General features: G+C 49.6%; 1 protein-coding gene across 6 annotated transcripts in view; it reads left to right on the top strand.

Annotated features, from left to right (window-relative positions):
• SH3BP4 (SH3 domain binding protein 4) overlaps positions 1 to 16,163 on the top strand; it is an 85,727-nt gene that overhangs the window by 55,455 nt on the left and 14,109 nt on the right. For 5 of the 6 annotated variants that reach the window (XM_074315406.1, XM_019739787.2, XM_019739790.2 and 2 more), the window contains one exon: positions 11,338 to 11,585. In XM_074315406.1, the coding sequence (XP_074171507.1) occupies positions 11,468 to 11,585 (118 nt within the window). In that variant the 5' untranslated portion in view covers positions 11,338 to 11,467. Of the gene's footprint in view, positions 1 to 5,993; positions 6,083 to 11,337; positions 11,586 to 16,163 lie in introns of those variants that run through there. The other variant, XM_074315427.1, reaches the window with a different exon arrangement.

Raw genomic sequence — 16,163 nt, forward strand, 5'->3', positions numbered from 1 at the left:
AACAACAGAAATGCATGTTCTCACTGTTCTGGGGGCTAAATGTCTGAGATCAAGGTCTGAGACCAAGGTGTCTGCAGGTTTGGTTGCGTCTGAGGCCGTGAGGGAGAGTCTGTCCCAAGCTGCCCCTGAGGCCTCACATCTTCCCTCTGTGCCCAAACTTGCCCTTTCTGTTGTATAAGAGCACCAGTCCTATTGGACGAGGGCCCACCCTATCGCTTCGTCTGGCTTTGATCCTCTGCAAAGACCCTGTTTCTGAGCAAGGTCATATTTGCAGCTATTAGAGGTTAGGACTTCAACACCTTTCGTTGGGTCGGGGGAGGAACAACACGATTCAACTCATAACAGAAGAGATTAGAAAAATGTGAGCATACGTGACTTCTCAGTGTCATCCCTCCCCTGGCATGGTGGCTTTTAGGTTTTAACCAAAGTACTTACTTGCTTGTGTGCGTGGCTTGCTGTGTGACCCTAAAACCTGAACCCCTTGGTCAGGCCTTAAGACGCTGAAACAAATGGAAAGAAGGTGCAGTGAATATTGTTAAACCTTCATTACACACAACCCACAGCTGTAATAATTAGCAGTGGAGCTAGGATTTATGAACTGATTAGTGGTTTATAAAGGAATGATACTAGCTCATTTAATAAAGCACCTAGAAACCCAACTGGGTTTCACTCTTTGCCACAGCAGAAATCATAGCCTTCCAAACCACAGTGGTGCAGTTGAGAAACAGCAAAGCCGTGTGAAAAACACGGGGGTGTCTCACAGAGACTTAGCGCATGTGTAGATAAAAAGCACAGGGCTTGCGCGTGAACTAGGTCCTACGTGACAAGCTGTGACTTCTGATCTCTCTGGAGCATTAACCATGCACCATGTGTGTGCACAGTCTCACATGGCTGAACCTTTGCTGCTGTTGTCCCGTCCTCTTGCACATGGGGACAGCGAGGCACAGAAGTCAGGGGAGCGTTGCTGCTTTGGTGAGGGGTCACATGGGGCCTTTCTGAAGCAGTGACATTGACCTGAGACCTGTGACACCAGTTGTCAGAAGGTGACGTTGGGGGCGGGGCGAGGGGGAGACAGAGCTTACCTGCCAGAGGGAACAGCCAGTGCAAGGGCCCTGGGGCAGAAATGAGTTAAACTCAGGAAGCGAGCGCACCAAGGAGGAAACAGGTCATGGAGAAGCAGGTGGGGCCAGGTCAGGCAGTCCCAGTAAAGAGGTTAGACTTATCAGAAGTACGGGGAGATGCCAGTGGAGAGTTCATTTGTTAACTAAGGAGAATGGCTTTGTTGTGTGTGTTTGGCTTGGGGGTGAAGGGTGTGGGGCCATGGAGACAGGTGGCAGGCTGCTGTGGGGAGCCCAGGTGAGACATGAGGTGCTTAGGTAAGGGCAGGCAGGAGAGGGAAGATCAGGCCGACATACTGTGGGGGTGGAATTGATTGGACCTGCAGAATCGACTGATTGCGAGGGCAGAGGTGAAGCTTTGGGGCAGAAGACGTATGCCCCCGCTTCTCCCCCAAACCCCCCCAAAAAAAGCCTAATTTACTCTTTGTCCCTTTACAGAAAGGGTTTTCCAGTCCCTGCTCTACCCTACCCTGGAACTCGTTTTTAAATAAAGGGAGACCCACCATTTTTCTGGAAGAAAAGAGAATAGTACGAAGATGTCAGTTCTTACCAATGCCAACAATATCCTACTGGGGTTGCTTTGTAAAGGAAGCAAGAGGCGGGAAAGCATTTTATTAAATTATTCTAAAATTCACTTGCAAGAAAAAAGTGGGAAAAAATAACTGATAGGAGATTTTGAAATAGAATGGTTCGTGGAAACTAGTCCTTCCAGACAGCCCCACGTGGTAAAGCTACCAGTGCAGTTAAATAAGGACTAGTGTTACACACATCGTCTGACGAATGTCGCAGCGTAGGCCAGATTCAAATCCCAGTGTCCACGCACATTTAAAATGCATTAGGATGACATCACATCAGTCAGGAGGGGACACATTGTTCAGGAACCCAAGCAGAAGTAATTGCTCAGCTGTTTGCCAATTAATTTTCTAAGTTCCTCACTGAGCAGCAAAATAAATTCTTTGTGCATTAATGTCAGTACACAAATCATTTCTTTAAAATAAAGGAGACTAGATGTGAATGTTTATCAAATTTTTATTAGAGGAAGCCTTTCTGGGCTACAAGGCGAAATAAAGGAAAGATGGGTGCAGGTGCATGATTGAGACTGTATCAGGTTAGCAAATGGATAGTGCACCTAGGAGCAACGGTATGTTGATTTAAGACTGTCATTGAGCAAAGAACCCAAAATGAGAGCCACAAAACAGGAAATAAGATGTGGAAGACGTTTGAAGACACTGCTGGCTGGTGGTCAAAGGAACGTGCATTTGAGCTTCGATGAGCCGTCCCCCACTTGTCGGACTCGCAGAGCTCTCTGCCCGGCCTGCTGGCGAACGGTGGCAAATGGACATCTGCTGCTGTTGAGAGTAGAAATTGCTACAACTTTCCAGGAACGTGTTTGGCAGTGCTTCCTGCTCTACTAGACGGTGGTCCTAAGAATATAATCCAAAATGCTCGGGAAGATTAGGTATAGAGATGGTCACAGTGCTGCCATGTAGAGCCCCAAACATTCGGAAGCTGCTGGGAGAGTCAGGGTCAAGTGCGCTGCTTCCTCTGCAGAACTGAAAATAAGGCTCAGACAGTCTGGTCGGACCGAGCACATTTCTGAAACTTGTTTGATGTTGACTTTGTCCCTTCTCGAATCTCCTTTCTACCTGTAACAATTCTGTACCCAAATCCAATTCATGTGGGGTTTTCCCCACGTCACCAATTCTCCAACACCAACAGGGTATCTTCGAATTCGGCTCAGTTCTGACACGAGCCACCGGTCACCACAGGTGACGGGCTCAGTCCCACAGGACTGCCGTCCCCCCACCCACGTCAGTCAATCTCGAGTCCAGGTTGTCACCTGTGCTTCTGACCGACTGGTTATAGACAGGAGGTTCCACCGACCCTCTCCTTGGGGTCAACTGATTTGCTAGAGTGGCTCACAGAACTGAGACATTTGCCTGCTAGATTACGGGTTTATTGTAAAAGGACATAACTCAGGAACAGCCAGGTGAAGGCGATGCACAGGGCGCGATATGTGGAGGGGACATGGAGCTTCCACACTCAACTCCGGGCTCACCAGTCTCGCCAATCTCCATGTTCACCAACCCAGAATCTCTCCGAACCCCTTCCTTTTTGGGTTTTTATGGAGGACTCATTACACAGACATGATTGATTAGATCGTGGGCTTGGCAGTGGATCCAACGTCCAGCCCCTCTCCCCCTGCAGAGGTCAGAGACCGAAGGTCCCCCCCCTCTAATCACGTGGTTGGTTCTCCTGAACCAGCCCCATGCTTAGGTGCCTGGAGAAGTCCAAAGCTCACCTCAGCAACCTAGCAGAAGATAGTAATACTTTCATAGTTCTCTTTGCTTAGGAAATTCCAAGGGTTTTAGGATCTCGGTGCCAGAAAGGGGACGACAAGCACTAAATATGTTTTTCTTGATAAGAATCACAGTGTCACCGTCAGGTAGCCTGCATTTCCTAGTCAGTAGAGTCCTAGGGCCAGGCGTCCCTTTGATTTTCATTTAATGGCAAATGAGTCCCCAAATCACAGAGCTGAAACTGAGACGCCTGGATTTAGATGCGTGGGGGTGGACACATCGTTCAAGTGTTTGAAAGGCTTCAGAGTCAACCCCTCGCGTGGCATACGTTTATATCTGCTCAGAAAACGGCCTTGAAAGGTTGGAAAGACCCCACTGGAACCCCGGCCCGGCTGTTTGGGAGTAAGAATGGAAGTTTATTTTATGAAATGCATTTTTAATTCCAGCAAGGAGAAGGCTTAAGAAAATTAAGATGAAGAACAAAACTACCCACACCCTTGCCCCCTAGACATAATTAAGCATTTTGTGTGAAATTTCATCTTGTTTTCCTAGCAAATACACAATTTTTAATACAAAGTGGAATAGGACTTCATTGTAAAATTTGTGGGTTTAATTTTTCTTGATATTATGTTGTGTGGATTTTCCATCCTATTAAATATTAGAAAGTGAATTTTAATGGCTTTGTAACCCTCCATGGAGATGGAACACCCTTGGCCTGTGTTGGGTAGGTAGGTGTGAGCAGTGCTATGGATAAGGCATTTCATGTACATCTTTGATCCCAAGGACACGGATATTTGTGGGGCAGTGGGATGGGAGAAGGAATAAGGGCCCCCTCCTCTCTCATTTCCTTAAGGAGCATGGATGGAGTTTATAGATTTGTAATCGGTGTATTGTTCTAGACATCTTGGTTAGTAATGGATGGTCACAGTAGGTCTTAGGAAAGCAGTTCCTTCCTTCCCTCCGTGAAGTCCATTGGTTGCTGACTGTGCAGATGCTAGATCCTCAGGAAACTGGTGGGTGGAACTGCACTGATTCCCTCCCATGGCTGACGGGAAGCACCACCCAAGGCAAGTATGGAAAGTCACCTCGGGAACTGAGTCCTTACGTATAGGCTTCCCTCCTGGGCAGGACCAGCGCCCGCCGATGGTGTCCCTGGGATCACTATACCAGGCCCCTCTCGTATCTGTTGGTTATTTTTCAGCACTACCAGTTCGCTGGTTGAACCAACGGTGGAGTTTTGCAAGGGCTGTCGCTCATCCTCATGTCCCTCTTGGTGGCAGTGGCTCCTGCCGTGTCTTCACGGTATTAAATTCCTATCTTGAACTAGAGCCTCAGCCATGGTGTGTGTGTATCAGTGTCAAGAACTGTCAGTTGAACCAGGGGCAGCGTTAGGGCCTCAGAAGCTGCCTCCCTTCCCTGGCTGGTTGGAATCCAGCGTTTTCATCTCACAAACGAGCCTCCGAGAAAACCCTTTTGATAAAAAACAAGCCTCAGTTTCTTCATCTGTATAGTGGGTGGCTCCAGCGTTTCTCAGAGTGGTATCTAAGCTGAACCTGAAAAAATTAATTCGTAAGTTAATATGTACTAGAAAAGATATGTCAATATATCTTATGGGTAAACTAATAGCTTCCTCTTTAAAGCGACAGAAAACTGCCTTTAACATAACTGCCTTGAATAAACTTAAATTGACAAAGGAGAATAAATAATATTTGATTTTTTCTTTTCTTAAGGAAGACACGAAATCAATGACTAATGTTTGGAAACCACAAATCCTTCCAGGGCTGATGTTTTGCACTCCTGAGGAATGTGTCAGGCGGGTCAGCCCCAGTTAAGCGAGTGGGATCCCATCCATCGCTGTCAGAACTTCTGCAGCGATGGTCACGCTTTCTCTTTCTAGTCACTGGCTGGGGACCAGAAGTATTTCTGGCCTGGGCTGATCACAAGATCCTATTTCACAGCCTGTCTGCTGCCAGCTCGCTCTCACGGGTGGGCTGGCCTTCCCATGTGACTCAGGGAGGCAGACCACAGCCGCCATCGTGATGAACTCCCCGCCCCCGCCCCGCCCACCACCACCATATCCCATGCTAGATGAGCACTTGACAGGCCACCCGTTGGTTAGTCTTTGAACTCCTTCCCATTTTCAGCAGCTGGGTGATGGAGCAGATGAAAAGCGTCCACACGGGCTGTGATCGGCCAGCGAGATGTCTGGGCGTCCAGTCTCATGCGAGCCCAGGAGACATAGTGGGACCCCTCCTTCTCTCTTCTTGGTGTCAGTCTCATGTATGTTGTTGTCCCAGCTAAATGATGAGTGGTAGAGGGAAAGGACCGGGTCCTGCATTGCCTTGTATCTTTGGTGGTCGCCCCAAGTGCACTGGTTCTGAATAAGTGTTTGAACAAAACATTTGTCTGTTCAACAGATGGCACCAAACACCAACTTGGGCCAGACAGTGTGTTTGCTACTGGGGGATTATAAAGATAGAGAAGCCATGGAAACGAGTGTAGTTGTTAGGGAACTAAGAAATCACGTGCAGAATCTCAGCTGTGATGCTCAGGATGAAAGCAGTGACTGCGCAGTGAAGTTGACGGGTGCCTCCCAGGGGAGCTCCAAGAGGAGATGGAGTCCACATGCCACGGCGCGGTCTGACGGGGGTTCCTCTCACAGGGGTAGGTTTCAATGTAGCAGAAGTTGGGAGGCCCTCTTGGGTCTTCAAGAGGGTGGGGTGGGGAGAAAGATGACAGAAGTTTGGGCGGTGCCTGCGATGTTTTGGAGCCAGGTCAAAGGAATGGTAGCTGTTTGACAAAAGTTCCGGGCATGCAAAGGAAAGCGTGATACAGACGTGGAGAGCAGGCTAGAGCGTGAGGGTCTGGAAAGACAGGGCAGGAGCTTTGGACTGTCTTCTGCAGACTGGGGAGCCTCTGGTGAAGAGCCTGAGGTGGTTGACTTTGCCCGAGGAAATGATGGGGTTGGTCCAGCAGGCCACAAGGAGCAGTCCCTCAGCCGGGCGTCCAGTCGCCTGCAGGGAGAAGGCCAGGTGGTAGAAAGCTCAGGCTGCAGAGACCCTCCCCAACCCTCGCGGCCCCCACCCACAACCCTCTGATTCTCCAGACCCAGATTTTCTGACTTTGTCATTGACCCCTGCAAATGTCCCAAGTGGTGCCTGCAGCGATCACACTGTGCACAGTAAAAACAGCGAGTGAGTGAGAGGTGCCCCACACAGGTCCTTTGCCCCCTCCCTGTAGGGCCTGTGGGCAGTTTTGGGTCATCAGCTTTGGGTGAACAGATAAAGACTTGAATGTGTGTGCCTGGCACACAGAACCTTCCTTCTCCACCGAGTTTCACACTCTTGTGTTTGTCTTAGACATGGTTCCTGAACACGACTGCTGTTAACGTTTATTTCTGTCCCCTGGACAGATGTTCAGCATGCAGCCTTGTGCCTAGAGGTAGGTGCTCAGCGGGTGTTCGCCGAGGTGATGTGATGCCCACCTGCCCGGGGGATCCCCACCTGGGATGCTCACCTTTCTCAGACTCGGGGCTGGGGGCATGGTTCTGCCCACAAACCGTGTCACTCTACCCAGACGGCCTGCTCAGGGGCTCCAAACCACGGTGGCCCCCCCTTAAACTGAGCTCAGTTGTGGAACTAAAGTGAAAAACATTGCAGACGACACTGGTAAATGAGGCCAGTGCGCCCTGGGGACACTCCCATGGGGCTGTGCTCTTTTCACCCCAAAAGGAGGCAGCCCTCCTTGAGACCACAGGGCAGCACTTTCGTCCTGTGCTTTAGGTGGACACAGAAAGGTTCTAGAGGTGAGGCTTCTGTCGCTGGGAGGAAAAGGCCCCCAAGGTCGGGGGAAGGGTCGAGTTTCACCGTGCAGTGCAGGCCCTGTCTCGTAACCGTAACCGGAGCCTGTGCCTTCCCTTCCATGGAGGGAGAGCCTGGAAAGGGGACACCAGTCACGTGTTGGCTTTCCACTTGGGCTGTTGCCCAGACCGGTCGGGTCAAGAGTCAAGAGGCAGAGAGATGGGGGTGCTGGTTTAGAGGCTGCGGATGGGTCTCCCTCCAGGGTTGTTGGTGTCGGAGGCAAAGTGGTAGTTAGACATTTAGAGGTGCACAGTTGCACACTCTCTGCCTTGCTGGGTCACTGCCAACCCACCTTCCTTCCAGCCTCAGTGTGACTCTGTGAAAGGCAGGTGTCCCCCACAGGCCCCCACATTGCTGGTCAGGAGCCCAGGGTGTTGGGTTTCAGACGGTTGCTTTCAGGAGGACAGGTCAGCCGGGAGGGGTGTCTTTGGGTGATTTTGCTTCTCCGGGACACACTGTTTGGGGCGTGAGTGAGGTAGGCAGATGTGATGGAGTTTCTGTGACAGAGCCTGGTGACGGCAACCACCGAGGGTGGGTCGAAACTCATGCTTTCTTTTAACCTGGAGGAAATCTGATGAAATCACCATGACACTCCTACTCCAGAATTAAAATCCAATGTGAAGAATGAGTCATCGTGAACAAGGCAGGAGCACAGTTCGCCAGAGGGGGACCCAGAGCCCTCTTTCTGCCTGGGACCTCCTGCAGACGGCCTTCCCACGGCACCATCAGAGGTCATGGCCACCAGGGCACCTGGCAGGTCGCCTACGCAGTCTGGGCTCACAAACCTGCTCGTGATCTATTGTTTTTCCTGGTTCGTTTGTTTTTTAATTGTTCCTCGGACAGGACGTTGGCAGCTAGGACCCCACAAGAATATTCTGTGGTTCAGGAAGTCTGCCAGGGGAGCCGAGGGTTTCTGAGTTTGCCACCAGAACCTGTAAATAATTCTGCCTGTGCTCAATGTCATCGGTTCAGCAGCCAACCTCCCAGTTTCTGGGGAGGAGCTAGAAGCGGGCCCTTTTCTCTAAATGAATTGGCCTTTGGACAAGAAAAGGAAAACTCATTAGTTATGAGTCAGATACAAGTAAGCTTTAATGCCCCTTCCTGATTTCCACCAAAGCAGCAAGCGGTGGCGCCTTCACCGAGTCCAGGCGTGGTCAGCAGTGGGTGTGGGGTGGCTGTGACAGCCTGCCCTTCTCCGGGGTCCTGAGGTCCAGTGCTTGGCGCCTTGGCCAAGGGCGCATGCAGCTGCAGGCTGCCCTGGAGAGGGGACCGACCCCTGGGGCCAGCAGGTGAAGTCCTGTCCCTCTTGTGGGGTGGCCAAACTTGTAGGCCATGCCATCCAGGTATGTCCAAGCTGCCCACCCAAGTGACCCATCAGTGTTTTAGGATGTATGTAACTTGAGGTTTCCAGAATAGGATGGGATTCCTAAATTCAGCCTGCTGTATAAAATCAAGTCACATCAGCCATTTAGAGGACACTTGACACTTGTGATTTTTGGCTCCTCCAAGGAGGTTATCTCAGGGATACCAAAGGATTATCTCTGAGGCCTTCATCTTTATTTAAATACACAGCCCACCTGGCCTGGGCACAGCTTCCTCCTGGCAAGAAGAGCAACATACTCCTGATGGGGTAAGCATCCAGGGCTATGTGTAAAACACACCTGCTGCAGTGTCTGGAGCACAAGAGATGGTCAGTGTTTTGTCCACTACAAGCTGCGTGCTGTGAGACCAAATCTACACTATGCAAAATACCTCCCCAAAAGGGGAAGCCAGGCAAGCATTCATGGTCATTTGGCAAATATTTGGACTCATGGAAATATGTGGATGTTTAGACCTGATTAACTAACTGGACAGTGAAGATTGTTATCTTTATGACAGCGGAGTTCCAAATCCCGTTTGATCCCTTCAAACCAAAGTCCATCCACCAGTCTGAGTTTTCCTCTCCACGAGCAGTTGGCCTTCAGATTGTTCACACTGCACCTTCTTGTTCATTCACTAAGTGCAGACACATAAGAACCGCTGGGACATCACTTGACGATTACCTGTTCCTTGAATGGCAACCTCTGTGAGGGTATCTTTGTGTTTTTGAAAGGACTGTGGTTCTCTTTACATAAACTATTAGCACTTTTTGGCTCTCCACTGACTCAGGGTCATAACTATGTCCCCCCATCAATAATAAAGAAATATAATCCGTCTCTCAGAATTCCAGGCTTTCTGTGGTTCGTCATGCCCACACCCCTAGGGCCTGCTCTGACCCGGCGGCCTGCCTTCTTGGCAGTGACAGGGAAAGCAAGAACCTAATCACTCTGGAATGTTTGCCTCTTATCTGCCAACCTCCAGATTCTTCCAGGTGCCCTCTGCAAAGCCATCGTGGCGTCCCGTAGGTGTGTGAGCGAGCGCTTGGCCACCACTCTCCCAACCAGGTAGACTCAGCCCCACCCAGACTTCACCCACCTCGTCTGTCGGGAGCGTGGCTGTCTGTGCAGGGCTGTGAGGACGGGGGGCTCATCCCGATGTTTCCTGTTCTCGCCGTGTCCACCTACATCCCACTGCCAGCACCGGCGCTCTCAGTAGCCTGCCTAACCTGTGCTGGTAGTTTTCAAAGATAAACGGCATTGCTGCTTCTATCTTTCTCATCTGCAGCCAAAGTTCTCTTTCTCAGGAACCTTCTGTGGCTTCCCAGAGTCTCCAGGGCAACAACTGAACCCTTCACCAGGACCAGGGCTGCTGAGCCCCAGCTGTGGGCCAACAGCCACCAGGCCCTGCTGCTCGGTCCAGGCACCTCACATGGGTTATCTGATTCTGCACACAGCTCAGATCAGGACTGTGGCCCTGGTACCCACACGCCACCATAGGAAAACAGGCTTCACAGAGCTGAGTATTAAACATAAGACCATCCCCGGAATGGCAGGGTGGAGGCGGACCTGGGGCTTCTCACTGCACAGCCGGCTCTCTGTCACAATGCTGCCTGGGAGCCTGAGGGAGGTGGCACTGGACAAACTAGTCACCCCGACAGCACAGGGGCCGCAGAGGGCAGTGTTGGGGCCCTCGGGTCCCTCAGTAAGGGTGACACACTGGGTCAGAAGCGGCATTTCCACCTGTCTTTGGATAGCAAAGCAAAGGACCTCAAACTAGGTCACATGAACCCAGTTATTTGGGGGTGAAATTCTGCCCTCAGGTTCCCGGCCAGCTGTGGCCAGCTGTGGTGTGTGTGCCCGGGTCTGTGGGAGAGCAGGTGAAATTCACAGCTTTGGTACTGGCTGGTCCTTTTCCTGTCCGTGGACCCTGGTGAAGGTTTGCTCACAGCCAATCATCGCATCCATCCCAGAACCTGCTAAAGGGCTGTGTGCGCCTTCCCAGAAAGAAAATAACGGAGGCCTTGGGAGTGATTCTTGTGTGCTTTCCCACAGAAACTTCCTGTACTGGCTTAGTAAGGACACATGGCTCAGTAGATACAGGGTCACACCTGCCTAAGTTACACGAAAACACCTCACATATGCAGATGGCCACTTGGGTATTTTACTTACAGTTGCTTATTTGGGGTCCAAGGAGGGTTTAAGGGGAGTGGACAGAGTGTGAGAGGGCTGTGCTAAGTGCCCCCCACGCGGCTGCCCTGGCACAGCCGTGGCTGCTCCTGCAATGGAACCAGCCACTCTGGGCAGGCGGAGATTTATTTCTCCTTTCCTGAACCTGGAACTAGCAGTGTAGACTGTACAGAGCCTGTGTCCTCCTCTTTGGCTGGAATGCATGGCTGGCCAGGTGCTAGAACAAATGTCGCAAACCCCACTGTGCCCCAGGAAGACAGGGTGCCCACAGCAGGCCAGGCAGCACCAGTGGGCTGTGTGTACCCAGAGCACTGAGGACATGAGGGTGAGATGGGCACAGAGCCCAGCGACAGAGTCCTGCTCTGCTTCCCTGGGCCAGGAAAAGGACATGGGCCTGTCGTTATTGGAATGGCCTCTGGAAGAAAGAGGAGCCCCATTTCCCATAAAATTATTGTTTCACCCATGTTACACTTGCTCAAGGGAAGTTCTATTTTTTTCCTCTCTCTACTTTCAGGAAGAAGCACATTACACAGTCGACACCACCGTGCAGCATGATTGCTTGAGACAGAAGCTTAGCAATTGCTGGAAAAACTGGAGGAAGAAATATGAAACTGTAGCAGTTCACCCAGGAAGAGAGTTTGAAGATGGCGGCGCAGCGGATCCGAGCCGCCAACTCCAGCGGCCTCCCTCGGTGCAAGTCCGAGGGGACCTTGATTGACCTGAGCGAGGGGTTTCCAGAAACAAGCTTCAATGATGTCAGAGGTGAGCTCCTGGGGACAGAACTGTGGCTGAGGGAGGGGGTTGGGGTTGCAAGTGCTCGAACACCCAAGGGCGTCCTGCTGAAAGGCTGCCAAGTTCCCTTTCAGATCATTAAAGGTTAGCTCTCTAAACTTCATCACGTTATAGATTCAGCCCTGGAACAGTAACCACTTGTGTTTGTTTTGGGATTTTTTGTTTTTTTGTTTTTTGTTTTTGATGTATTGGGAGGTTTTGAATTTTCCCTTTAGTAATGAAATGTCTTCATACAGAATAATGTTTGTTTTCTTTTTTTTTTTCAATTGGGGAACAGTGTGTTTCTCCAGGGCCCATCAGCTCCAAGTCGCTGTCCTTCAATCTAGTTGTGGAGGGCGCAGCGCAGCTCCAAGTCCAGTCATCGCTTTCCATCTTTAGTTGCAGGGGGCGCAGCCCACCATCCCATGCGGGAATTGAACCAGCAACCTTGTTGTTGAGAGCTCGCATTCTAACCAGCTGAGCCATCCGGCCGCCCTTTGTTTTCTCTTTTGATATGTTTTGGTGACATTGAGGTAGGGAGCTTTGGGGAATAGAAAACTAGGGGAGAGGAGACTGGATGAATTATTGAGAAACACCAGAAAAGTAAAAGGGCGTCTGGGACAGCAGTCAGCAGGCTTTTTCTGCAAAGGGTTGTATAGGAACGATTTCAGGCCTTCCAAGAGACTTGATGTCTGTACAGCTATGCCACTCTGCCGTTGTGGCTTGAAAGCAGTCATGGAAGAGAGTAAACAAATGAACATGGCTGTGTTCCGATGAAAGTGAACTGTCATCTTCAGATGACTAACCGTGGAACTGGGAGGTCTGTGGGCAGAGCTGGCTCCCCGTTACTCTCTAGTCCTGACTTCCTGTTAAAACTTTATGGTTCCAACTTCCAGGAGAGGCATTTATTTTATAGGGGCCACCTTTGGAAGAGGTCACGTTTTGCACGTGGGCGGCTGGCCAGAGGTACACGGCTGGAGGCGTGCGTCCTCACACTGCTGCTGTGTTTTCTTTCCCAAATAAACCCTCTTGTGGTGGACGACCTGGAGAATTATTGCGTCCAGTCAACAGTTCCAATACAATTTTGTTTACAAAGCCATTACCTGCTTTAGAGGTGGCTCCGGGTTTTTAAGCTCCCTGTGCCTGTGGGTTTCCCTGATACCCACAAGGATGGGGGGGAAACCCACCTTTTGTTGCTATTGGTGTGTCATCCATCTTCTTCCTAGAAGCCCGCCTGACCTCACTTGGCCACGGTCAGTGTCTGCTATGAGCTCTCCTGGTGCCGTGTGCCCCCCCCACCCCCCACCCACCATCATCATCATGAATTGGCTTTTCCACGGGTTAACCAGACTGTTAAAATCACCGAGGTGCAGTAGGACCTTCCCCTTTGCTTTTATGTCTGTAGCCCCTCACACAACGTCAGCTAAACAAGCAATTCTGGAACTAAACTGCTATCTCCCAGATATAATGGTGACCTCTCCCCTGTGGTACTGACAATCATATGTCCATGCTTCTCCCTCCCGCTTTATCCTCCACGTTTCCTCTTCCTCTCTGCACCTCTGCGTGTGGCCCAGAGCATCGCGTTTAATGCTCTTCAAAGGAAGGCTGACACTGGGAGTTGGGAGACTATTGATAAGGGCAGCAGAGTTATTGGGTGTTGCTCTAAATAATTGAACCATTTATTTTTCATAGACTGATAATGACCATTATTTTCTGACCGTAGCCCAGAGAATCACACTTAATGCTGGAGAGTGTGAGTATAAATTGTGGGCTTGGGGTCAGAGTCTTGAAACAAGGGGCAGAGAGTTGAATTTTAACAAACAGTGACAATGATCTGGGAGGAGCTACTTTTCCTAAAAAGAATACCACAACTTGGGGTGGTGGGGAGACAGAGGACAGCCTGGGGTGTGAGGAGGGGCTGGTGAGCTCCTGGGCGGGGGGTGCCCACAGGCCCTCTGGACTCTACTGTCCAGGGCAGCATTCCAGCCCAGCCGCTGCACACAAACCCGCATGGTGAACAGGCTTCAAGGTGGGAATTTATTCCAGCCGAAATATCAGCTGTGCAACCTTCTTCCTCTGCTGCATGTTTTACCTGCATAAGAACTGAGGCAGGAGGGTAGGAAATGTACTGTTCAGTGCACTGAATTTCCTGACACCCAGGGAGCAAGCTGTTCTGTATTAAAATTAAGGTAGCTGTGAATCTGGGCAGCACTCCCCAGAATTCAAGATGGAACTTGATGGAAGTTTTCCTGCATTTGATTGGATGGAAGTCCCTGCCGCCTGGGGTCCCCAGGTGCTCTGTGGCGGTTGACCGGTGGGGGCCCCTTCTAGAAGGGAGTTCACACCACTGTCCACCACTCTGGGGGGGCCCAGAGTGCCCCCCCCCCCACTCAGGGGGAGCCCCTTCCCAGCCTGGTCCTTGAGTGGAACCATTGACCTTCTAAGGCAAGTACTTGGAATTTTAAGTGAAACTTTTTATTTTTCAGTCTGGTGAGACTAAAGTGATAATTTGCATGGATACGCTTTCTTAGGCTACCTACAAAGCCAGCTTAATCGCTTTGGGGTTTTTTTTAATTAAAAAAAAGAAAACATTACTGTAAGGGAATTATTCTGGGGAAACATAATAGCGATATAGCTTTTGAGAGACTGTAACAAGATTTTAATAGCTTGCAGGCTTTCTTTAATTTTCATTTGGTTTTAATTTTCATGTGACATTTTCATTAGCTACGTCAGGAAGCAAACGTGGTTTCTATGACTGGAGCCCATGACTAGACAGTGAGGTGGGGGCGAAGGTCTTCTCGTACCCCCTAACCACAGCCTGACCCTTCTCCCTCTTCCCACCTCCTCCTCAAAGCCATTTCCTTTTACTTGGCTATTTTTTATTTAGTCCCCTCCCTTCCTGGTTAAGTGATTTCTCTTTGGTGTGATTTTATGGCAGGGGGAGGGGCATTCTCACTTTGCCTCTCTCTGGCCATGACCTCTCTGTTATAAGCAGCAAGATGCGCCTTCATTCCATGAATCTTTATTGAACATCTGCCATGTGCCAGGCCCTATTCCTAGGATACCATGGGGAAACATAACAGACCCTAATAGAGCTTACACTCTAGGGTGATGGAGTTTTCCCCAAAAAAAATCCAAGACAGATAAGTAAGGTGCGTGGTATATTGGTTGATGATAAGTGCTATGGAGAAAAATAAAATGTGGAGTGGAGATGTCTACCGTAACCTCACATTCTGTGAGTCCTCACCTTGGGCTAAGCATCGATATGCTGAGCACTTTATCAGCATGATTTCATTTAATCCTCACCAGAGCCCATTGAAGGAACTTTTAATCCATCGTGAAGACTTCAGGTTCCAGAGGTCACACAGCTTCTGAGGTCTTGGGTTAAAAACCCAGGTCTAGTGATTCCCAGAGCCAGAGTCTCCCAACACCCAGTCAGAGGGCAGGAGGTGACAGCCTTCAAGGCCCAGGTGTGCTTTCTACCAAGCACATCTCTGTTACTTAGTTCATGTAAATAAACAGAAACGCCCTGCTCTATTTCCTAAGACTTGGCCAAGGAAATACAATTTAATTTTCATTATTTCCTTTCAAAGGAAAGGGAAACTGGCAGGTGGGGATTTTTTCGGAAGGCGAATTTGATAGAATAGAATGTTGACTTAATCATATGTGGTTGTAGTTCAACTGAAAATATGGTCCTTTCTCTGCTTGGTACAGAGGCAGCTTTAAAAGAAAAGCTTCCTTTCAATTGTGTGTTACAGGAAGCCAGTTTACCAGCAAACTAAACCAAGGCGCAGTTTGGGTGGGGGAAGGGAAGAAGAATAAGGGGTTATTTCCCTCAGAAAGAACGTCATCCTCTGTATACACTTTGTCAAGTATGGGAGGGAGATAAAACACTTAGGTCTGGAATGATCCATTATTTTTCGAAACACCACTTGTTTTCGAGGACTTATGTTTGACTATTCCAATTGCTGTCTACACTGGAAACATTCGTCGTTGGACGCCAAGAACCATAAATTAGCTTGCGTCACTGTCTAAAGTGTTGAGATTTTTCAGACTATTTAAACAGTTCAAAACTAATGTGAACTCCAACCAGACGTAAACCTTTGATTTTTAAAGTATGTGGGGGAGGCCATTGCCACGTTGTTATTTTGAATGATCATTTGAAGGAGGTTGAAAGAGACCTCAGAAGTTTTACTTCATATAAACAGTTTCATGAAGAGTAGATACAACTTGGAAATGAGAGAAAGGGGCCTGAGAGTCAAGGGAACTGTCCCCTCCACTTACACATTTCGTGTTGATGGCAGAATACAGGATCCGCTCCTAAACACGAGGAATGCTTTAGAGGCTCTTTTCCAGTACCTGGTTACGTGCCACGTGTCACTTAACTCTGAACATCACTGTGTTTTCTAAGTAAATCACATTCAGCTTCTCTTCTGCTGTCGGGGAGGCAGTTTGTCCTCTAACCTTACACGTTCTTTCGGCTGGTCTGATTAAATTGACGTAAGACAGAGTAACAGAAGAAACACAAATTTAATGACATATGTACATTGGGGCCCCACAAGAATATAA

This window comes from Rhinolophus sinicus, linkage group LG01, assembly GCF_036562045.2.
Source record: "Rhinolophus sinicus isolate RSC01 linkage group LG01, ASM3656204v1, whole genome shotgun sequence".
Lineage (NCBI taxonomy): Eukaryota > Metazoa > Chordata > Mammalia > Chiroptera > Rhinolophidae > Rhinolophus > Rhinolophus sinicus.